The sequence below is a fragment of the Argopecten irradians genome, chromosome 8, assembly GCF_041381155.1.
Source record: "Argopecten irradians isolate NY chromosome 8, Ai_NY, whole genome shotgun sequence".
Classification (NCBI taxonomy): Eukaryota; Metazoa; Mollusca; class Bivalvia; order Pectinida; family Pectinidae; genus Argopecten; species Argopecten irradians.
In genome coordinates this window covers 24733717-24759277 of record NC_091141.1, presented here as the reverse complement: position 1 = coordinate 24759277, position 25561 = coordinate 24733717, and the positions used below count along the sequence as shown (strand labels likewise).

Genomic DNA, 25561 nt, shown 5'->3' with positions numbered 1-25561 from the left:
AACTTGGTAGCCCTTCATCCCAGCATGCCACAGGCCTAATATCAGGTCTCTAGGCCTCTTAGTTATTCACAAGAAGTTGTTTAAAGGATTTTAGCCTATTTGACCCCTGTGACCTTGAATGAAGGTCAAGGTCATTTATTTGAACAAACTTGGTAGCCCTTCATCCCAGCATCCTACAGGCCAAATATCAGGTCTCTAGGTCTCTTAGTTATTCACAAGAAGTTGTTTAAAGGATTTTAGCCTATTTGACCCCTGTGACCTTGAATGAAGGTCAAGGTCATTTATTTGAACAAACTTGGTAGCCCTTCATCCCAGCATCCTACAGGCCAAATATCAGTACCCTGGGCCTTCTGGTTCTTGAGAAGAAGTTGTTTAAAGATTTTAGCCTTTTTGACTCTCGTGACCTTGAATGAAGGTCAAGGTCATTTATTTGAACAAACTTTGTAGCCCATCATCCCAGCATGCCACAGGCCTAATATCAGGTCTCTAGGCCTCTTAGTTATTCACAAGAAGTTGTTTAAAGGATTTTAGCCTATTTGACCCCTGTGACCTTGAATGAAGGTCAAGGTCATTTATTTGAACAAACTTGGTAGCCCTTCATCCCAGCATCCTACAGGGCAAATATCAGTACCCTGGGCCTTCTGGTTCTTGAGAAGAAGTTGTTTAAAGATTTTAGTCTTTTTGACCCCTGTGACCTTGAATGAAGGTCAAGGTCATTCATTTGAACAAACTTGGTAGCCCTTCATCCCAGCATCCTACAGGCCAAATATCAGTACCCTGGGCCTTCTGGTTCTTGAGAAGAAGTTGTTTAAAGATTTTAGCCTTTTTGACCCTCGTGACCTTGAATGAAGGTCAAGGTCATTTATTTGAACAAACTTGGTAGCCCTTCATCCCAGCATGCCACAGGCCTAATATCAGGTCTCTAGGTCTCTTAGTTATTCACAAGAAGTTGTTTAAAGGATTTTAGCCTATTTGACCCCTGTGACCTTGAATGAAGGTCAAGGTCATTTATTTGAACAAACTTGGTAGCCCTTCATCCCAGCATCCTACAGGCCAAATATCAGGTCTCTAGGTCTCTTAGTTATTCACAAGAAGTTGTTTAAAGGATTTTAGCCTATTTGACCCCTGTGACCTTGAATGAAGGTCAAGGTCATTTATTTGAACAAACTTTGTAGCCCTTCATCCCAGCATCCTACAGGCCAAATATCAGTACCCTGTGCCTTCTGGTTCTTGAGAAGAAGTCATTTAAATATTTTAGCCTTTTTGACCCCCGTGACCTTGAATGAAGGTCAAGGTCATTTATTTGAACAAACTTGGTAGCCCTTCATCCCAGCATGCCACAGGCCTAATATCAGGTCTCTAGGCCTCTTAGTTATTCACAAGAAGTCGTTTAAAAGATTTTAGCCTATTTGACCCTCGTGACCTTGAATGAAGGTCAAGGTCATTTATTTGAACAAACTTGGTAGCCCTTCATCCCAGCATGCCACAGGCCTAATATAAGGTCTCTAGGCCTCTTAGTTATTCACAAGAAGTTGTTTAAAGGATTTTAGCCTATTTGACCCCTGTGACCTTGAATGAAGGTCAAGATCATTTATTTGAATAAACTTGGTAGCCCTTCATCCCAACATCCAACAGGCCAAATATCAGTACCCTGGGCCTTCTGCTTCTTGAGAAGAAGTTATTTAAATTTTTTTAGCCTTTTTGACCCTCGTGACCTTGAATGAAGGTCAAGGTCATTTATTTGAACAAACTTGGTAGCCCTTCAACCCAGCATGCCACAGGCCTAATATCAGGTCTCTAGGCCTCTTAGTTATTCACAAGAAGTTGTTTAAAGGATTTTAGCCTATTTGACCCCTGTGACCTTGAATGAAGGTCAAGGTCATTTATTTGAACAAACTTGGTAGCCCTTCATCCCAGCATCTTACAGGCCAAATATCAGTACCCTGGGCCTTCTGGTTCTTGAGAAGAAGTTGTTTAAAGATTTTAGCCTTTTTGACCCTCGTGACCTTGAATGAAGGTCAAGGTCATTTATTTGAACAAACTTGGTAGCCCTTCATCCCAGCATGCCACAGGCCAAATATCAGGTCTCTAGGCCTCTTAGTTATTCACAAGAAGTTGTTTAAAGGATTTTAGCCTATTTGACCCCTGTGACCTTGAATGAAAGGTCATATTTTATTTGAACAAACTTGGTAGCCCTTCATCCCAGCATCCTTCAGGGCAAATATCAGTACCCTGGGCCTTCTGGTTCTTGAGAAGAAGTTGTTTAAAGATTTTAGTCTTTTTGACCCCTGTGACCTTGAATGAAGGTCAAGGTCATTCATTTGAACAAACTTGGTAGCCCTCCATCCCAGCAACCTACAGGCCAAATATGAGTACCCTGGGCCTTCCGGTTATTGAGAAGAAGTCGTTTGAATAAAAAGTTTACGCACGGCGCACGGCGGACGGCGGACGGCGCACGGCGCACGACGACGGACGGTGCATGATGACAATAGGTCATCCTGACCCTTCGGGTCAGATGACCTAAAAAGGGCAACAGTTCCACTATACAAGACACCACATCAATATACCGCAGTCTCCCTAAACACTCACCTTGCACAACATACACGCGACACACCACATACACGGGAGGCCGTCCTTACACGACCATTGCTGTTAATAGAACGTAAATCAAACAAACACACAATTTGCTGGACTCAACTAATCATACATCAGGCAATGCCAAGTATCTTGTCTCTATACGAAAACGGTGATGAGACGGCATATTAAGTATATGCTGATTTAGGCTTCAATTATTTTTCATGACCCTAGCTGTTAATAGGACGTTAAACTAATCAAACAAACAAACAAACAAATCATTAACCAAATTCATTATTCTGTAATCAATCATTGACAGTTTATACTTATCTCATTTCTTCCAAAAACTTTTTCAATCGTTCTATAAAACTTTCTTATTTTTGTTGCAGGCTCCTGTCCCGCGAAACAGTTCTTGCTCGGCTCAAAAGATTTGTGTAGTTTTCTGTGTCTCCCTCATTGGAGTAGTGCTTACTATCGTTATCTTAACAATGGCAGGAGATGGTAACACTAATTATTGAGATCAGTGTTTACGAAACTGTCCTATACTGTTATTAGGCGATCAGAGACTTAAACTTTACCTAAGGTAAAAGTCTAATCACCTTTAGCATAAAAAGGTCATATCTCAAAGTAATTGCAACAATTAAAGTGTTAAGTGACATTTGTACTTGAACATATATGATAATATATATTATCAGATCACGGGAAATGCGATTTTAATGTTAAAATCTTTTGTATTTAAAACAGAAACTCAATGAACATCCATATTATTAATATATGATCAAAATACTATTAACTGATGTTATATTTCCCATTGAAAGTGTTAAGTAAAATTAATTCACGAATGTTCGTGAATTCGATGTTAGTTTTGCTCCTTTCAATAGATCACTTACTTGGAGATCGCTTGAAATCCCTGTGTATGCAATTGTATTTTAGAGGCGATATTTTCTGCGCCCCCGTGACTAAACTCATATTTATTAAAGTTTGATTAATTAACGTCCTATTAACAACCTTGGTCATATAAGGACGGCCTCCCACGTATGCGGTGTGTTGCGTGTATGTTGTGCGAGCTGCATGTTTCGGGAGACTACGGTATATTCATGTTGTGTCTTCTTGTATAGTGGAACTGTTGCCCTTTTTATAGTGCTATATCACTGAAGCATGCCGCCGAAGACACCAAGCAACACAAGCCACCCGGTCACATTATACTGACAACGGGCGAACCATGTACATTTAAAATAAATTTCTGAGTCGTAGACATTGAAAGCTTTGCTTTTTTGAATTTTTTAATATCCTATTAACAGCCAGGGTCATGTAAGGACGGCCTCCCATGTATGCAGTGTGTAGCGTGTATGAAGTGCGAGGTGCGTGTTTTGGGAGACTGCGGTATGTTCGTATTGTGTCTTGTATAGTGGAAACGTTGCCCTTTTTATAGTGCTTTATTACTGAGGCATGCCGCCGAAGACACCAAGCAACACACCCCACTCGGTCACATTATACTATTAACGGGCGAACCAGTCGTCCCTCCCCTGTTTGCTGTGCGCTAAGCAGGAGCAGAAAATACCACTTTTATAGACTTACGTGTGTCTCGGCCAGGGAACAGAACCTAGAGCCTTCCTCACAGGGGCGAACGCTCAACTCAAGGCCAAAAGTGAGGCGGTGCCAAGAGAGGCACTAGGAAAGATAAAGTTATAGGGAAGAAGAGGAAAGATAAGATCCTAAATTAAGTCGCCTTTTACGACCATGCAATAGGGGCAGCAGGTACAATTCTAACGGACTACCTGCAGGGCCGTATTTATTAGAGTAAGTTATTAATACATCATTTATATGTCGTGCAAATGATAACATGCGTACTATGTCTTCCTGGAAGAGAAGTTTAATGACACATGCGAGTTATATCGTGTAAAATGTGTGAAAAGCACCAATATCATGGTCGACAACAGAACTTTTCAAAATGATGAAAAATATATGAAAACTTCTTTGATTCATTGAGGACGATACCGATAAATATTATATTTATACAAATAAATATTATATTTGTACAATGTATAATGTATTTAATCGACTCTGAATTCTGATGGAACATCCTGTTGGATCATATTTATTTTTTGTTAATTATAGATAAAAAATAATACCCAGGGTGGTGTAATAAATTTAATGAGGTCCAAGTAGCTAAATTAAAAAATATCGGCTCTTACTGAATTTCTGGTTAAAGCACAGCCATTTGGCTGTATATATAATGAATGCTCTCTATATATGTAATACTGTGTCAAGGTCTATGGCTCGGCCGGCGATATAACAATACACAATTCCTGAAAAAAGAGATTATTAATAAGCATTATAAGATCTGACCTTAGAAATACTCTCAACCGACAGCCAGATAATTTATCTTTAATTCGGTATATGATACAATATATATCAGGTCGTATAAATGTCACTAGGTATCAAGGAACATCGGAAAACAGCCAGATTTCAACTGGTCGGACACTGATGTCCTGCCATAAACCCACCAAAGCTCTAATCGGTGGCTCAAAAACCACTACATTGCAACACTTCAGCTTCATATGACTGAAAGTTAGGTAGAAAGCAAACGTACCGGAATGTTAGTATATATCTATATACCATCCATTTGCTCAACACAGCCCTTTGAATTTCTCATTGGAAAAACGTGTCTCTAGCCGCCAGGTTAGTATGTGTGTAGAACACTTGTTTTCTCGGCGTTAATTGGCTCTCGAAAATTAATTTACCGACTTATAGACCTAACACCTAGTCATCTCACCCAGTGCACATCAAAGCTTAATGGATATGTCTTATGGGAAGAAATGGCGTTTTCAATTGATGTAAAGGTGTAGAAAACTGCATTCGATCTAAAGTACAGATGGTATAAAGGTCATCCGAAATTGACCCCTTATTGGATGTTGTGAGATCGTCTGTAGAACAGAGTGGTTATAAGAAAAAAATCACTTAGGAATAAAAGGATAAAATCCTAGTCGCCTTTGTGTTCTCATAAATGAAACCAGAGTGTGAGGAGGAGGAGGAGTGATAGAGGAGTTACAAACATTTGCTTATTTTGCTACTTTTAAATAATTTTACGGTTCAGTATATTTATCAAAGTTCGGTATGCTGTATCTTTAAAGAAATCTTTCTAAAAGCAAGAGGCCCATGGGCCTTAACGGTCACCTGAGTTAGAATATATAATTAAACAAATAATAAAAAAAAGACATATAAACACTATATGCTGGGCCTTGAAGTTTGTCAGTGATTTATAAATTTGACTTTTTAGACTATGAAGAGTATTTGCTTCCATCAAACCTGTGAATTTAGAGGTATTTTTTGAAATTTTAATCATTTTGACCCTGTTTGGTCATGCCCCTCTGGTCCCCCAGGGGGTCATCGAGGACGGATATGGATGTTAAAATGCCATATCTTAGGCTAATAATTCTAATTAAGTATGACTCATTTCCTACAAAAATTGGGCAAATAATGTTCACAAATATGTTTTTCCTATATAAACTAAAGTAAACTTGACCCCTCCCCAGGGGGTAAAGTGAGACCCCAAGGTCATATAATTCACAATTTTTATAAAACATCTTAAGACCTTTCCATCTATAATTATTTGATTCTACTATATCCAGAATTTTAGAAGATTTTTGAAGTTTTAGCCTATTTGACCCTTTTTTAGCCCCGCCTCTCTGCCCCCAGGGGGTCGGCCTTGACCAATGAGGATATGATATTTAAATGCTATCTCAGGCTAATAATTCTAACCAAGTTTGACTCGTTTCAAATTAAAATTGAGCAAAACATGCTCATAATGTGTTTTTCCTATATAAACTATAGTAAACTTGACCCCTTCCCCAAGGGGAAACAGGAGACCCCAGGGTCATATAATTTACAATTTTTATAAACAAACTTTAAGACCTTTTCATCTATAAAGTGTACTTGTTATACCATTTCCAGAATTTTAAAAGAATATTTTTGAAGTTTTAGCCTATTTGACCTTTTTTGGCCCCGCCCCTCTGCCCCCAAGGGGTCGGCCTGGACCAATATGGATATGATATTAAAATGCTATCTCAGGCTAATAATTCTAACCAAGTTTGACTCATTTCCAATGAAAATTGAGCAAAACATGCTCATAAATGTGTTTTCCCAATGTAAACTATAGTAAACTTGACCCCCTCCCCAGAGGGAAACGTGAGAACCCAGGGTCATATAATTCACAATTTTTGTAAAGGACCTTAAGACCTTTCTATTTATGAAAAGTATTTGATTCTACCATTTCAAGAACTTCAGAAGAAGATTTTTGAAGTTTAAGCCTATTTGACCCCTTTTGACCCCGCCCCTAAGGCCCCTGGGGGTCAGTCATAGAAAATTTGTTAATAGGATTAAATGGCCATCTCATACTGATAATTCTGACAACACTTGACTCATTGACCAAATAATGCGCAAAAATGTGTTTTCCCAATATAAACTATAGTAAACTTAACCCCCTCCCCAGGGGGAAACTAGAGACCCCAGGGTCATATAATTCACAATTTTTGTAAAGGACCTTAAGACCTTTCTATCTATGAAGAGTATTTGATTCTACCACATCTGTGAGTAGAGAAGAAGATTTTTGAAATTTTACTCAATTTTACCCCTTTTGGCCCCTCCCACACCCCCCTGGGGGGTGGGGATCATATCATTCACAATTTTGATTGGCCTTATGCCTTAGAAGCTTTGTGCAAAATATCATTGAAATTGCTTCAGCAGTTATGGAGAAGAAGTCGAAAATGTAAATTGTTTACGGACATACGACGCACGACGACGGACAAAAGGCGATTAGAATAGGTCACTTGAGACTTCGTCTCAGGTGACCTAATAACAAGAGATCCCAGAGGGATCTTGGCGCCCACCAAAGAATGATCTATATCTGACAAAGAAAAGATGGATTTTTCTCTACATTTTTAGCCAACCATCATTAGATGGTGGGCTATTCAAATCGCTTTTTGTCCGTGGTCCGTCGTCCGTCCTTCCGTCCGTTAACATTTCTTGTTACCGCTATTTTTCGGAAAGGGCTGAAGGGATCTTTCTCAAATTTCATATGTAGGTTCCCCTAGGGCCCTAGTTGTGCATATTGCATTTTAGGACCGATCGGTTAACAAGATGGCCGCCAGGCCGCCATCTTGGATTTTGATAGTTAAAGTTTGTTACCGCTATTTCTCAGAAAGTACTGAAGGGATCTCTCTCAAATTTCACATGTAGGTTGCCCTAGGACCCTAGTTGTGCATATTGCATTTTGGGACGGATCGGTTAACAAGATGGCCGCCAGGCCGCCATCTTAGGTTTTGGTAGTTAAAGTTTGTTACCGCTATTTCTCAGAAAGTACTGAAGGGATCTCTCTCAAATTTCACATGTAGGTTGCCCTAGGGCCCTAGTTGTGCATATTGCATTTTGGGACGGATCGGTTAACAAGATGGCCGCCAGGCCGCCATCTTGGATTTTGGTAGTTAAAGTTTGTTACTGCTATTTCTCAGAAAGTACTGAAGGGATTCTTTCAAATTTCACATGTAAGGGCCCTAGTTGTGCATATTGCATTTTGGGACGGATCGGTTAAGATGGCCACCAGGCCGCCATCTTGGATTTTGGTAGTTAAAGTGTGTTACCGCTATTTCTCAGAAAGTACAAATCTCTCTCAAATTTCATGTAGGTTTCCCTAGGGCCCTAGTTGTGCATATTGCATTTTGGGACCGAACGATCAACAAGATGGCCGCCAGGCCGCCATCTTAGATTTTGATATTTAAAGTTTGTTACCGCTATTTCTCAGAAAGTACTGAAGGGATCTTTCTCAAATTTCATATGTAGGTTCCCCTAGGGCCCTAGTTGTGCATATTGCATTTTAGGACCGATCGGTTAACAAGATGGCCGCCAGGCCGCCATCTTGGATTTTGATAGTTAAAGTTTGTTACCGCTATTTCTCAGAAAGTACTGAAGGGATCTCTCTCAAATTTCACATGTAGGTTCCCCTAGGGCCCTAGTAGTGCATATTGCATTTTGGGACGGATCGGTTAACAAGATGGCCGCCAGGCCGCCATCTTGGATTTTGGTAGTTAAAGTTTGTTACCGCTATTTCTCAGAAAGTACTGAAGGGATCTCTCTCAAATTTCACATGTAGGTTGCCCTAGGGCCCTAGTTGTGCATATTGCATTTTGGGACGGATCGGTTAACAAGATGGCCGCCAGGCCGCCATCTTGGATTTTGGTAGTTAAAGTTTGTTACCGCTATTTCTCAGAAAGTACTGAAGGGATCTCTCTCAAATTTCACATGTAGGTTCCCTAGGGCCCTAGTTGTGCATATTGCATTTTGGGACCGATCGATCAACAAGATGGCCGCCAGGCCGCCATCTTGGATTTTGATAGTTAAAGTTTGTTACCGCTATTTCTCAGAAAGTACTGAAGGGATCTTTCTCAAATTTCATATGTAGGTTCCCTAGGGCCCTAGTTGTGCATATTGCATTTAAGGCGATCGGTTAACAAGATGGCCGCCAGGCCGCCATCTTGGATTTTGATAGTTAAGTTTGTTACCGCTATTTATCAGAAAGTACTGAAGGGATCTCTCTCAAATTTCACATGTAGGTTCCCCTAGTGCCCTAGTAGTGCATATTGCATTTTAGGACGGATCGGTTAACAAGATGGCCGCCATCTTGGATTTTGGTAGTTAAAGTTTGTTACCGCTATTTCTCAGAAAGTACTGAAGGGATCTCTCTCAAATTTCACATGTAGGTTGCCCTAGGACCCTAGTTGTGCATATTGCATTTTGGGACGGATCGGTTAACAAGATGGCCGCCAGGCCGCCATCTTGGATTTTGGTAGTTAAAGTTTGTTACTGCTATTTCTCAGAAAGTACTGAAGGGATCTCTCTCAAATTTCACATGTAGGTTCCCCTAGGGCCCTAGGTGTGCATATTGCATTTTGGGATGGATCGGTTAACAAGATGGCCACCAGGCCGCCATCTTGGATTTTGGTAGTTAAAGTGTGTTACCGCTATTTCTCAGAAAGTACTGAAGGGATCTCTCTCAAATTTCACATGTATGTTTCCCTAGGGCCCTAGTTGTGCATATTGCATTTTGGGACCGAACGATCAACAAGATGGCCGCCATCTTGGATTTTGATATTTAAAGTTTGTTACCGCTATTTCTCAGAAAGTACTGAAGGGATCTTTCTCAAATTTCACATGTAGTTTCCCCTAGGGCCCTAATAGTGCATATTGCATTTTAACACGGATCGGTTAACAAGATGGCCGCCAGGCCGCCATCTTGGATTTTGGTAGTTAAAGTTTGTTACCGCTATTTCTCAGAAAGTACTGAAGGGATCTCTCTCAAATTTCACATGTAGGTTGCCCTAGGACCCTTGTTGTGCATATTGCATTTTGGGATGGATCGGTTAACAAGATGGCCGCCAGGCCGCCATCTTGGATTTTGGTAGTTAAAGTTTGTTACCGCTATTTCTCAGAAAGTACTGAAGGGATCTCTCTCAAATTTCACATGTAGGTTCCCCTAGGGCCCTAGGTGTGCATATTGCATTTTGGGACGGATCGGTTAACAAGATGGCCACCAGGCCGCCATCTTGGATTTTGGTAGTTAAAGTGTGTTACCGCTATTTCTCAGAAAGTACTGAAGGGATCTCTCTCAAATTTCACATGTAGGTTTCCCTAGGGCCCTAGTTGTGCATATTGCATTTTGGGACCGAACGATCAACAAGATGGCCGCCAGGCCGCCATCTTGGATTTTGATATTTAAAGTTTGTTACCGCTATTTCTCAGAAAGTACTGAAGGGATCTCTCTCAAATTTCACATGTAGATTCCCCTAGGGCCCTAGTTGTGCATATTGCATTTTGGGACGGATCGGTCAACAAGATGGCCACCAGGCCGCCATCTTGGATTTTGATAGTGTAAGTTTGTTACCGCTATTTCTCAGAAAATACTGAAGGGATATGTTTCAAATTTCATGTGCAGGTTCCCTTTGGTCCCTAGTTATGCATGTTACATTTTGGGACCGATCGGTCAACAAGATGGCCGACAGGCCACCATTTTGAATTTTGATAATTGAAGTTTGTTAACGCTATTTCTCAGAAAGTACTAAAGTGATCTGTCTCAAATTTTATATGTAGGTTCTCCTAGGACCTGCATATTGCATTTTGGGACCGATCGGTCAACAAGATGGCCAACAGGTTTTTGACAATTGAAGTTTGTTAGTGTTATATATCTCAGAAAGTACTGAAAAGATCTTTCTCAAATTTCATATGTAGTAATATGTAGTAAAAATTTGAAAGCAGAGAAAAGATCCCTCTTTCTATTGTCAGACGTAGATCATTCTTTGGTGGGCGCCAAGATCCCTCTGGGATCTCTTGTTAAATTTTTTCAAACATACTACATATAAAATTTGAGACACTTCAGTACCTTTTGAGAAATAGCGGTAACAAACTTCAACTATCAAAATCCAAGATGACTCCTTGGCGGCCATCTTGTTGATCAATCGGTCCCAAATCACAATATGCACAATTAGGGCCCTAGGGGAACCTACATGTGAAATTTGAGAAAGATCCATTCAATACTTTCTGAGAAATAGCGATAACAAACTTTGAATATAAAAATCCAATATGGCTGCCTTGCAGCAATTTTGTTGACCGATCGGTCCCAAATCACAATATGCACAATATGCACAACTAGGGCCCTAGGGGAACCTACATATGAATTTTGAGACAGATCCCTTCAGTACTTTCTGAGAAATAGCGTTAACAAACTTTGAATAACAAAATCCAAGATGGCTGCCTGGCGGTCATCTTGTTAACCGATCAGTCCCAAAATGCAATATGCACAACTAGGTCCCTAGGGGAACCTACATATCAAATTTGAGACAGATCCCTTCAGTACTATCTGAGAAATAGCCATAACAAACTTTGACTATCGAAATCCAAGATGGTGGCCTGGCGGTCATCTTGTTCACCGATTGGTCCAAAAATGCAATTTGCACATCAAGGGCCCTAGGGGAACCTACATATTATATTTGAGAAAGATCCCTTCAGCACTTTTTGAGAAATGGGGATATCAAACCTTAACTATCAAAATCCAAGATGGCCGCCTGGCGGCCATCTTGTTTTTCCTATCAGCCTCAAAATCTGAATGACACAAATAGGGACCAAGGGTAACCTCCATGTGAAGTTTAAACAAAATTCCTTCAGTAGTTCACTTTTTGAGAAATGAGGATATCAAACCTTAACTATCAAAATCCTTGTTTTTTCTATCAGCCTCAAAATCTGAATGGCACAAATAGGGACTAAGGGTAACCTCCATGTGAAGTTTAAACAAAATTCCTTCAGTAGTTCTCAAGAAATATCGATAACAAACTTCAACTGCCAAAATCAAAGATGGCTGCCTTGCGGCCATCTTGTTTTTCCGATCAGCCGCAAAATCTGTATGGCACAACTAGGGACCAAGGGTACCTTCCATGTGAAGTTTGAACAAAATCCCTTCAGTAGTTCTCTAGAAATATCAATAACAAACTTCAACTGCCAAAATCAAAGATGGCTGCCTGGCGGTCATCTTGTTTTTCTGATCAGCCTCAAAATCTGTATGGCACAACTAGGGACCAAGGGTAACCTTCATGTGAAGTTCGAACAAAATCCCTTCAGTAGTTCTCAAGAAATATCGATAACAAACTTCAACTGCCAAAATCAAAGATGGCTGCCTGGCGGCCATCTTGTTTTTTCGATCAGCCGAAAAATCTGTATGGCACAAATATGGATCAAGGGGACCCTCCATGTGAAGTTTGAACAAAATCCCTGCAGCAGTTTTTAAGAAATAGTGATAACAAGAATTGTTTACGGACGGACCATGGACGCAGGGCGATTTGGATAGCCCACCATCTGATGATGGTGGGCTAAAAAGACAATGATCGAAACTCACCGATTCAGTTGTACTCAATTCTTTGTGAATGTATTGAAAATGCATAGGGTGCGTGATTGTCATTTTGATAAGACTTTATATAATCAAACCATCTTATGAAACTACTTCAATCTGTTGAGTTGCATAATAGGTTTTCGTTAGGTTTTTTTATGTATGTTATTTATTTCACACTCGTTTTTAAAGTACAAAGCACATCGTAAGCATACAGGGGAGACAGCCCTTATAAGATGCATATTATCACGTTGCATACCATGAGTTTTTTGTCGTTTGTTCTTTTTTTCAAAAGTTTTAGTTTCCATTATAAGTCACGATGAATGATGAACAGAACTTAATTGGAATAAAATTGTATGTTGTTTTGGACGAAAATTGTCAACAAACCGTAATCTAGACTTTTCTATAAAAGGGTTGCGTAGCAATATGGTTAGGTTCCTTGCCCAGACGTAAAATCATGAAATCCTGTTGTTGTTGCAGACACCTGGGAATGAAGAGAGGAATGGTCAAACGACTTCTAAAATTTGCTGTGTGTCTTTCCTTGTGATGATGGTAATTACGGTTGTATTAGTTATAATTGGCAACGGACTTAGTTATTGACATCTAGTCTTTTCGCACTACTCGGTACTTAACAGCGCTTTTCGTGGAGTGATACATATGTAACAACTATTCCTACGGAGTGCATAAACAATATATGTAGATACAATGACTAACATTAAACCTGTTTAAACTGACACAACAACATAACGTTGTTAAAGAAGTGGAGTATAAAAACCAACTGAAGTTAGCTACAACACTATTGGAACCTTTGTCATATTAAAATCAGTTGTCATGATTGTTAAGATACGAAAAAGGATGGCTGTACTCTGTGTAGATGTTTGTGTCGATGTACTAAATGTGCTTGTAGTCAGGTTAAGAAACTGCAGTTGAACCAGTGTACAGGGAATGTAATGGCCACCCGAACATGACCATAGTGTGACATTTTCTGGCAAACTATGAACCGGAGTGATGGTAACGATATACCTTGCAATACAATTACAAATTTGCGACTCTGGATACGGTGATATTGAATATTGGAAGTCTGAATCTTTGTTGCTGTTGCCGATGCTATTTCGTCATTGGGTGTAGACTGAAGTTGTTCCATAGTATTCAACTGAAATTGAATGCCAAAACATCATTAAGTTATCATTCGTATTTAGGTACAGACTATACATGTAACTGTTTTTGCTAATTATGTAATGAGATACAATGTTTTAGGGTATCATTTTAAGTAGTAAACTATTATATATTACTGATAATATTTACTTCGATGTGTGTTTTAAAAATTGTTACATTCTATATATGTTGATATAGTTAATATATGTTTGTTTGTTTGATTAAATTAACGTCATATTAAAAGCCAGTATGTATGTGGTGTGTAGTGGATGTGTGTTTTGACTTTTGACTGCGGCATATTCGTGTTGTGTCTTCTAGTATATTGGAAATCTTGCCCTTTTATAGAGCTTTATCACATAAGCATGCCGCCGAAGACACCAAGCAACACACCCCACTTGGTCACATTACACTACAGGCGTAGAAATCTCAACTGAAGTTATTACAAATACCAATAAGGAGTTAACATACATTGTTGTCAAGATTTTCAAAACATTTGCATATGCTTAATTAAAAAATGGAATCTTGTATGCACATTAAAAAAAAACTCTTTCTCATATTAACTGATTTAGACATAAATATTTCAGTCTTGATTATTGTAACAAGCATTTTTATAGCTATGTTTTCATCTCTGGCAAGAATAGCCGTTTCTCATTAGCTGATAAGAAAGTTTCCGTTAAGCTATTTGATTTAATTTCATTATATCAGTTTTTTCTACAGACAAAATGAAGTGGAGATATTATCTATATCTTTATCAGATTACACAAAGTGTACTTTTGTAATCGTAACCCTCATGCTTCAAGGTTTATCAAGCAATCTGATTAAAATACAAAACCTTATAAACACTCAATAAAGGTCTGACAACATCCTATAAGGAGTCATGTTCGGATGACCTTTTACCACGTGTAATTCAGATCAAACACATTTTTACACAGTGATACGTCAATTGATAACGTCATTTCGTCACAGTATACATATACATTTAGCTTTGTTGTGCACTTTAGGCGAAATGACTACATACACGAAAATAATTCGGACAGCTTTTTCAACCTATTTCGTCCCCAGTGAAGTTTCTGGTAGTGCCAATTTGATTGGCCATTTCCAAAGGTCATCTTGACGTGACCGCTATTGAAATGTTGTCAGATCCTTTTATCAAACGTAGTGATAATAAGGATCTGTATTTTAATCAGATTGTTTATCCAGGTTTTTAGGTTTGTGTTTAGCTTCATAGCATAAATATGTAGTCATGCTAATCTTCAAATACCTAACGCTTTCAAATCAAGTGTTCAGTTCTTAATTATTCATTGAAAGACGTTATTCAATATTTAACATTAAACTTCTTGTTAGTACCCCAATACAGTGTATACAGACAAATTTTTGATTATGAATATAACTTATTTGATACCCCTATGTGCATGCGCAACGCGTGAACATTCCAAACATCCGATCGAAGGAAATCTCATCTGTCTAATGGACATATCTGCTATCGACTGAAAACACAAATTTATCGACTACAGGTTCCTGATTACTGTGTTAATCTAATAAACGTTGAAACGTATGCAAAAGTTTTGTGAAGAGTTTCTAAGTGTAAATAATTCTATACTGTACAGGTTTTTGTAGCCATAAAGAAGGGTTTTCATTATATTATACGGTTTTATACTTGCTTCTACCATTATTTTATTTTCATTTGTCATGATATTATGTACTTTTCCGCTAAACCTACCAATATTATTAGGCTTTTAAAAAAATGGCCTAATATATAGACTTTATAATAAGGAAAAAATGGGGAAAACTAATAATATAGGCATGTTTAGCGGACTAAGTAAGTACGTGTATTTCTTTTATCATTATATCAATATTTGACATTCCGTATACATTGTTTATCCTTAGTTATAATGTCTATCCGTCTAATGGGCATTCCCTATATATCTCTAGTTATAGTCTTTATCCGTCTAATGGACATTCCTTACATAGCCCTAGCTATAATGTATATCCGTCTAATGGAAAGTCTCTATATATCCTTAGTTATAGTGTCTATCCGTCAAATGGACATTTCCTATATATACCTAGTTATAGTCTCTATCTGTCTAATGGACATTCCCCTACATGTCACTAGTTAAATTACTTTTTTCCATCTGATTTACTTAAAACAATCAGCCTAACTATATATCTAAATTTTATGTGTACTTTTATGTATTCAAAGCAAAAATATACCTTACATTGTAGACCTATGTATATGTTTGCTTAATAATGTACATTTACACCTGTATTCATGTATAATATATACATAATTAACGGGTGAAAATACCTCTCACTTCTTGTCATATTTTCATCAAATACTCTAAAGCTTCACAGAACTATGTTGTTTTACTTGGCAATGTAGATGCAGGGGCGTGGGAAGCAGGGGTGTTTGTGGAAGGTGGGGGTCGAGGTTACAGGGGGTCAGGGGGGGGGGGTGGCAATTGCCTCCCCGTTTCCCAGGACGGGGGCAAACATGTCTTTTTGACATTTTCGTACTTTAGTTTAGGCAATTTCTGCGTGGCGCATTTCCTTAAACGTTCATGTATGCATATTATGTTGAAACGTTTAACAGTAAAAATTCAATACACATGAACTAGACTAAAAATGTCAATCAAGGGATTCTACGTACTATTTTGAAAAATGTATCTTAAAAGATTCATTTTTTATATGACATAGTAAGACACTTAATTCATTATTATTTTGAGTTAAACAACAATGTGCCGATGGTGTGAAGCCGGTATGTTCAGATCGAGCAGAGTTGCATAATGATATGATGGCATTCACAATTATCATTTCTAAATGCAGGTAACTTTAAATAAAAAAAAGTATCATGTTAAGAACGCTTTAAAATCATTAATATACATCGTAAAACTCATCACAGCCATTCTAAATCGTAATATTTTTACCCGGGGGAGACCCCCGGACCCCCTCAAACACCAAAATCTCGCGCGTTCGAGCGCTCCCAAATTCATCAAAATGCATCGTAAAATTCTAAATCGTAATATTTTTTCCCGGGGGAGACCCACGGACCCCTCAAACACCAAATTCTCGCGTATTCGGCGCTCGCAAATTCATCAAAATGCATCGTTAAACTCATCTTAGCCATTCTAAATCGTAATATTTTTTCTCGTAGGAGACTCTCGGCCCCCCAAACACCAAAATATCGCACCTTCGGCGCTCGCATTGCAATTTGCGTATTCATTAATTTCCTTTTATCGACGCCACTGTCTATAAATGTATACACGTATTAGCTTCCCAAAAAGCTAAGAAGGCTACCATACAGCATTATTTACTAGGAAGCAATAATAGGAAAGCTTGACGAATTGTTCTGTTCACAGTTAGCTGTCATAGTTCTTATGACAATTCATTTTTGAAGAATGATAATTTAAAGTGAACAGTCGGGCAAGGATGGCTAAAATCGGTAAAAATGGTGTGAATGTATCCAGTATAATTTCTTATGGAATAGAAAAATAAACTTTCTCGTCAAAATCTGTCGGCGTACGTAGAAATTAATTTAAAGTACAGGAATCCTAAAACGTCCTCCCGGCTGACTATGTCCCTGGTTACATTTCCACGCAGCCTCGCTTTCAATGCTTTCAACTTTTCTTTATTTCAATTTTTGTTTGTTTGTTTGTTAGAGTTTTACGGCCCATCGACAACTAAGGTCATTTAGGGCCAAACTACAAGTCATGCATTAATATCAGGATAAAAGTTCAGGGTAAGAAAAATCAAGTAAGGACTAAAACACAGATTGTAAACGTTAATTTGATAAAAAAAGGTTTGCATGGGATAAAATAAATTTGGCTAAAACACATGAGAAAACTCATGCACAATGTTGATGAAACGATGAAATGTTGAGTTGATACGATGTATGATGAGAAAACGTTCATATTTTGCTTAAAATACCGATCTCTTTGAGATAATTAAAAATACGATTATGTCTCACGGCATGAAACAAAGTGTACATGTCGGAGACATCGTAGTATTTATCTCGTATGTGTTTAAAATCAATACAATGCAATAAAATATGCTCCACTGTGAGAGGAGAATCACATGCATGGCATGTTGGAGGATCCTCCCCTCTCAATAGATAGGAATGTGTAAAATATGTGTGTCCAGTTCGGAGCCGAGAGAGAACAACTTCCTCTCTGCGGTCTCTCCGACTAGACAGTTTAGGATTAAGTGTAGGTTGAATTTTAAACAGTTTATTGTTTGTTTCGGTAGACCACCTTGTTTCAATGGTCAGAACTGGGAAACGTAGGCAGAACTTGACCGTCGTATTAATATGTGAGAACTTTTGGAAGGCCAATGAACGCATTGAGACTGGTTTTCTTTGCCCGACTATTCACTTTAAATGCTTTCACATTCAATGTAAAAAATAATCAACTTCATGATAATCGTGTCAGGGCCACTAGGCTACCTTCCCGAAACAAAAAATAAAAGTATCTTTAAAACAATTATAACATAGTAAAATTGATAATGATGGCCAAAGATGAGGTTACAACACTAACGAAGTTGAAGTTTTACCGCCTGGCGCAGAAATATTCAACTCGCACGACGTCGGGAAACATAATACGACCTGCGTTATGAAACTTAACGTCTTGTCTATTTTAATAAAGTTGTTCAGAAGGTGTAGTGGGCCTTTTCCTAATGCTACCAAGTACGTTTTCCTTCTAATATACACTGCACTGATATACATATACAATGTACATGTACTTGGACAAGTTGGTGAAATACTTAAATACGCATTGAAACAAGCATAACATTTCGTTTAAACTGTACTTTACTTTAGCGCATACAGTTCCACATATATCCCCTAAGTAAAGCTTAACTTTGTTTTAACGGACAGTTTTTACAAGTAGGTAATGATAATCTAGCTAACAGTACTAGTTAGACTATATAAGATCCTCCACGCGCTTCTGAAAAGATTCAATTCAGTACGTGTAGCGCCGCCTTGTGTATTTTCTGAGAATAATGTCCGACAAAAAAAAAAAAAAAAAAAAACCATTCGGACTTCTCTGGGTTTATATAATGATAATTTGTTTGCAATAATTTCCCCACTAGTACACCTTACACACATTAAATCTACAACAATAAGTAACCAATCAACACACGTAAATCGTTTGGCCAGCCAATCAAAGTAAACAGATCATTCATAACCATGTGAAATCCCAACAACATGGCAGGCAAAGCGACCGATTCTAATAGCTACCATCCTGGGATGATAGCAACAACGATATATGAAAAATGTTTATAAAAGTATATATGGTTGTGTGTTGAATTAAAGAATTAATCTCCTCATATGGGTGCGGGGCGAGGAGGGGGTGGGGTCCAAATATTGAGGACATTGCCCTCCCCCCTACCCTCAATTACGTTTCATCTTCCACGCCACTGAGATACGCTGTAAATGCACAGGTGTTCGTTTCTAATATAAGTATAAGTATAATACTAGAAACGAACACCTGTGCTAAATGTGTCGGCTATTACGCTTAATCAGGCCAATGTAACCGATAAAATATATAAGTTGCCTCTTAGTGTTGTTATTACATCTATAACTACTAGGCGGATGAGATTTTCAGCGACCTCGATTTCGAACTCAAATTTGCACTCGGTTCTTTCCGTTGTAAACAGTCAATGCCGACAGATACAATTTCTTGTTGTGTTTGGCGATATTTTAACGTTGATAAACATTGCAAATAGTTCAAATTGAATGTTGTAATTTTGAAAACTTTCTAATTTCAGGTATAAGAACGTTTGTAGGAAGTCAAAAACCCTAATAAATCTATGTAAATCTAATGATTTAGTAACTTTAATTAACATCGCTGTGATGTTTACGCTATGAATAGTATTCTTAAAAACTGACATTTACTGACAAGTATAGCAGAGAAAGTATCTGAGGTCACGAACTTACTTTTTGGTCTTTAATTGAGCGCTCGCCCCTGTGAGGAAGGCTCTGGGGTCTGTTTCCTAGCCGTGACACACCGGTACCAAAGTTTTAAAACGGGTAGTCTCTGTTCATGCTTAGCGCTCGACATACCGGGAGTGGGGCGATCAGTTGACCCCTTGTCAGTATAATGTGACCGTGTCGGGTGTGTTGCTTGGTGTCTACACTACGGCTGTATGCTTCGGTGACATAGCACTAGGATCAATTTTACTAGCATTTTTATTTGCTTGAAAGGGTTCTTTTCATTACATAAAGTTAAAAATTACGTCGCCGTTTGTAACGTCGCTTATTATTTGCTAATGTTACGGCGTAATGATTTCATAGACAAAAGTGTCCTCAAAAGAATTTTGAAGATATTATCTTTAGTGAATTGAATTATAAGGATTAATTTGAATAATTTTGTATGTTAGGGAGATATAACACAAACATCTGAGTGTACTTTTTATCATTTAGAGTACCCTAATGTATGTATGATATCTCCATAACATAAGTTAATCCGTGAATAATATGTGTGTTAATGTTGCCCAACATTCAGAGCTCACTTTGCAAAAGATACATTGTTGTAAGATGAAGTGACAGTGTTAACATATCCCGCGTTGTATTGGTACCGATTCCAATGATGCTGATACACATGATTTCAATGGTCTACATGGCTATATAACACTTTACTTTGTCCGCCGATTGATTTAAAAAAAAAACATTCAACAATATTATGTATGATATAGAAATGATAACAAGAGGCCCATGGGCCTAAACGGTCACCTGACATCCAATAGTAATTTGTCATTTAAGGGCCAACATAATGGCTATGAGGGACTTTAACACATGGTGTGTTAATTTTTTCCCTCCTGTATTCAACACAGAAGCTGAAGTAAATATGAACTGATGTTGATAAAACTCTGTATGCAATGAGGTCTTGGATGAATTTGCATACTGGAACAATTTATCATAACTGACATATGGTTATTTTTCTTTCTAATTTTATCATCCTATGGTCAGGTGACCTAAAAATTTAAGCCATTTGGACCCCACTGGGCTCCACCCCTCAGCCTTTGGGGATGAGACAGGGTCAAAATGACATAATAGCAAAATGTCCTCTTGTGGTGAATGTGAATCAAAAGTTTGAACAATTTCCAGTAGAAAATAAACGAAATATACCCAAGAAGTATTCAATATAATCTATAGCAAACTTAGACTCCTCCCTAGGGGCAAACAAAGAGGCCAAGGATTATAAAATTCACAAATCTGATAAAGCACCACAATATCTTAAGAACACAAGGTCCAATAATAGCATTATTACAAAGGACATGAATTCTATAATATAGTTACCGTCAAAAAAATCCCTTTTTCAAACTCATCCTAGATCTTGTTGATATAAGGCTACATACAGAGTTTCATCAAAATCAGTTCACATTTTCCAAAGTTATCTTGTTCACAAGCACAATGATAAAATTAAAACAAGAGGCCCATGGGCCTTAACGGTCATCTGACTCATGGCACAAAATAACAAAGTCACAGTATAAATTATTGGTTAACGATATATATAAACAATACAAGGAACTCCTTAGTTGAATAAGTAAGTTTCTGAAATAGGTTAATGTCATTTGTTGAACAAACTTGGTAGCCCTTCATCCATATATGGTTGTAACCCATTCAATGATTAATATAAGGAGGAGTCAGATTTTAAAGCCAAATTTCAGCAAAGCTCCCATTTTGGACCTCCACCGTACTATCCCCATGGGTCTTAGCTCGGTCCTTTATAAAATATGATTGTCCTCACCTAAAGTTCCCCCTTCTGAATCAATTAAAACCCCTATAGACCAATTCCCTTTGAGATCGGAGACTGAACCCGAAAAAAACAGGAAGTGGGCCAGCGGCCATCTTGGAATACCAAAATCTTTACGAAAATGTTTGTATGTTGTTCGGCATCAATTAAAACCCCTATAGACCAATTTTCATTGAGATCGGAGACTGAAACCTTAAAACAGGAAGTGGGCCAGCGGCCATCTTGGAATACCAAAATCTTTACAAAAACGTTTGCATGTTGTTCGGCATCAATTAAAACTAAAATTAAGAAAATTAGCCCTTTAGGGGCCCCAGTCCTCAGCCCCTTGGGGTCGGACCAGACTCATTTATATAAAATATGATTGACCTTCCCCAATGATGTTTCACACCAAATATGGATGAAATTCATCCAAGGATGAAGGAGGAGTATGATTTTAAATTAAATTTAAAAAAATTTGCCCATTTGGGGCCCCACCCCTCAGCCCCTAAAGGTCGGACCAGTGTCATTTATATAAAATATGATTGCCCTTCCCCAATGATGTTTCACACCAAACATGGATGAATTCCATCCAAGGATGAAGGAGGAGTAGGATTTTAAAGCTAAAATTAAGAAAATTTGCACTTTTGGGGCCCCACCGCTCAGCCCCTAGGGGTCGGACCAAGCTCATTTATATAAGAAATGATTGTCTTTCCCAAATGATGTTTCATACAAAATATGGATGAAATCCATCCAAGGATGAAGGAGGAGTAGGATTTTAAAGCTTAAATTAAGAAAATTTGCCCTTTTGTCGCCCCAACCTAAAGCCCCTAGGGTCGGACCTATCTCATTTATGTAAAAAAATAATTGTCCTTCCCCAATGATGTTTCACACCAAATATGGATGAAATCAACCCAAGGATGAAGGAGGAGTAGAATTTTAAAGCTAAAATAAGAAAATTTGCCCTTTTGGGGCCCCACCCCTCAGCCCATAGGGGTCGGACCAGGCTCATTTATATAAAATATGATTGCCCTTCCCCAATAATGTTTCACAACAAAAATATGTATGAAATCCATCTAAGGATGAAGGAGGAGTAGGATTTTAAAGCTAAAATTAAGAGAATTTGCCTTTTTGGGGCCCCGCCCCTCTGACCCTTGGGGTCGGACCAGGCTCATTTATATAATATATGATTGTCCTTCCCTAATGAAGTTTCACACCAAATATGGATGAAATCAACTCAAGGATGAAGGAGGAGTAGGATTTTAAAGCTTAGATTAAGAAAATTTGCCCTTTTGGGGCCCCACCCCTCAGTCCCTAGGGGTCGAACCAGGCTCATTTATATTAAATATGATTGTCCTTCCCCAATGATGTTTCACACCAAATATGGATGTAATCCATCCAAGGGTGAAGGAGGAGTAGGATTTTAAAGCTTTAATTAAGAAAATTTGCCCTTTTGGGGCCCCACCCCTCAGCCCCTAGGGGTCGAACCAGGCTCATTTATATAAAATATGATTGTCCTTCCCCAATGATGTTTCAAACCAAAATATGGATGAAATCCATCCAGGTGTGAAGGAGGAGTAGACTTTTGTATAAATAGTCTTACGCACGACGACGGACAAAACAACACGATGTCAATAGATGACCGAGGTCATCCTGACCTTTGGTCAGATGACCTAAAAATTACGAATGAAAATGAAAAATATGAAATAATATCTAAAATTCTGGGGATATTATCTGTCAAATACTTCGCAAAAGCTTCGTGTTTGATAACTTACCTTACGAGTTGCATTTCCTGTTAAACCTTGACCAGAAAGTTTCGGATTGACAAGCCAAAAGCTTTCAATTGATTTGAGATATCCCGAAAATTTATATGGCCGCTTGGCGAACTGGAAAAAATATCATACCGTTTTGAGAAAAACATGGTGACATGTAAAGTATGTAAGAAAGAAACTGATAATTTAACGGTTCATTTTCTAGTCCAGCGTCTGGCACTATTTAAAAGTCGAGATATACTGTTAGAATTTTTGTGAACGTATAAGACATTTTCTAGTCCAGCGTCTGGCACTATTTAAAAGTCGAGATATACTGTTAGAATTTTTGTGAACGTATAAGACGTATTGGATTACGCTAAATTCGGCCATTTACCAGATGAAAGACATTGTAACTTTATACTTGGAAGATCAAAGGACATATACTTTGACCATGAAAAGTGGATTTTTTTTGGTGATGGTGATTATTGCTGATCTAGTGCCTGTAATGATGTCAGAGATGACACTTTTCTATGATTTTGTATATACTTTGTTGTTTTGGTTTGATGTAAACAAAATACATGATGGATGTAAATCTCTAACTAGGGGAAATAACTTAGAAAATATATCTATCTATCCCTGTCCACTAAGTAGGCCGTTTAAGATTCTATTAACGCCCATTTCTTTACTTGCAAAATCAGCAAGGTGGCTGCAAATTACAAGACTGGTGTATTTGTTTTTCCAGCCTTTTTTTCGTCGTGTGTGTTCTCATCATTATTCTCAACGTTGTATAGCTTTAAGTGTTGCTCGGTATTAAAGCACAAATTACAAGTACCGCCATTAGAAATGATTGACAGCATTCATCATTGGATTACGATTCACGGATCATCAGAAAATCACCTAGAAATTCTAATATAGCTGTGATATTTTGTTATTCTGGCTTATTTCCCGGGATTATGGAAGTTTTCCAGTTGGTGCAAAATACATCTCTGTTACGGATTTATAATCAAATTCATTCCTTAAAGGACGCTGAGCACCGGTTCTTCTATAATAGTTAATATTTGATAGTTACCATATCAGCTCATGTCATTACCAATGATATCTGTCTAAAAGGTATCAGATGAAATAAATAAATGGAATACAGAACCACAAAGTGGCGCCATAAATTTTTAAATATCATATTACCGAAACAACAGATATACGCAAAGTATAGTATAACCTACCTTATCGGCCACCATTGTTTAACGACTACTGCTTACAATGTTTTGCCCCTGTGAGGAAGGCTCTGGGTTCTGTCCCCTGGCTGAGACACACCAAAGTCTGTAAAAGTGGTAGTTTCTGCTCCTGCTTAGCGATCAGCAAACAGGGATAGGAACGACTGTTTCGCCCGTTAATAGTATAATGTGACCGAGTGGGGTGTGTTGCTTGGCATCTTCCGCGGCATGCCTCAGTGATAAAGCACTATAAAAAGGGCAACGTTTCCACTATACAAGACCCAATACGAACATACCGCAGTCTCCCAAAACACGCACCTCGCACTTCACACACGCTACACACTGCATACATGGGAGGCCGTTCTTACATGACCCTGGCTGTTAATAGGACATTAATAAATTCAAACAAGCAAAGCTTACAATGTCTACGACTCAAAAATTTATTTTAAATGTACATGTAGATTGATCATATTATATCAAGAATGTCAGTTTGGTTTTTTTATTGATAAGGCCTTTCGATATCTAAGATCAGCTATGGCCGAAGTTTTATCGTTAACGCTAAAGAAACAAAGAAGTCGTGTTTCCGGTTCAAAGGTATTTATGATAAAATAAAAGTATAATAACAGTTGTCCCGAATTTTCTTATTATGTGCAAAACATTTAGTTTAGGTGGTAACCGCATTGAATGTTTTTTTATTTATGTTTTCATTACATTTTACTGTAACTGTTGTCAGTTTTCCTAATTTTCCTGATGTAACATTGACTGCTGGTGAAAATCTTTCCAATGGCAAGCTTATTATGTTTTTATTATTTTACAGTAGTAGTTTTTTTGTTCTCATTTAGATTTATGAAACCCTTAGTTTGGGGGAGGGGACTTAAAGATGCTCCACCGCCGACAAATAATATTTTTTCACTATCAAAAACAGGAGCAGACGATTTAGTATTTTTCTTCAGTTACAAAAACTACTTAATTTACACCATTACCACCATTGAAAAGTTTGAGCTTCTAATTCTACGTCAAGTTAAAAATATGGAAAATAATTAATTGCATCCCGAAAAAATTTCGACGCACGATATCCTATATGGAATGAAGTACTGCATGCGCATGCACAAAAGGCAAAATGAAAATATATATATTATTTTTGTGTTAATTAGACATACATACACACGATTGAACACCAATTATTGTTCAAATAATGAATATCATTTATGCTCTGTC

At 38.1% G+C, this 25561-nt stretch overlaps 1 protein-coding gene across 7 annotated transcripts in view; it reads left to right on the top strand.

Annotated features, from left to right (window-relative positions):
* Positions 1-25561, top strand: part of LOC138329952 (uncharacterized) — a 70497-nt gene that overhangs the window by 30837 nt on the left and 14099 nt on the right. Inside the window, exons 3-4 of one of the 7 annotated variants that reach the window (XR_011209495.1) lie at positions 2964-3157; positions 12983-15984. The exons of 4 other annotated variants lie outside the window; for them this stretch is intronic. Coding sequence is in view for 2 of the 3 variants with exons in the window: in XM_069277250.1 (XP_069133351.1) it covers positions 2964-3092 (129 nt within the window). In the remaining variant the exon portion in view is untranslated. Of the gene's footprint in view, positions 1-2963; positions 5759-12982; positions 15992-25561 lie in introns of those variants that run through there. 2 more of the 7 variants (XM_069277252.1, XM_069277250.1) reach the window with 2 other exon arrangements.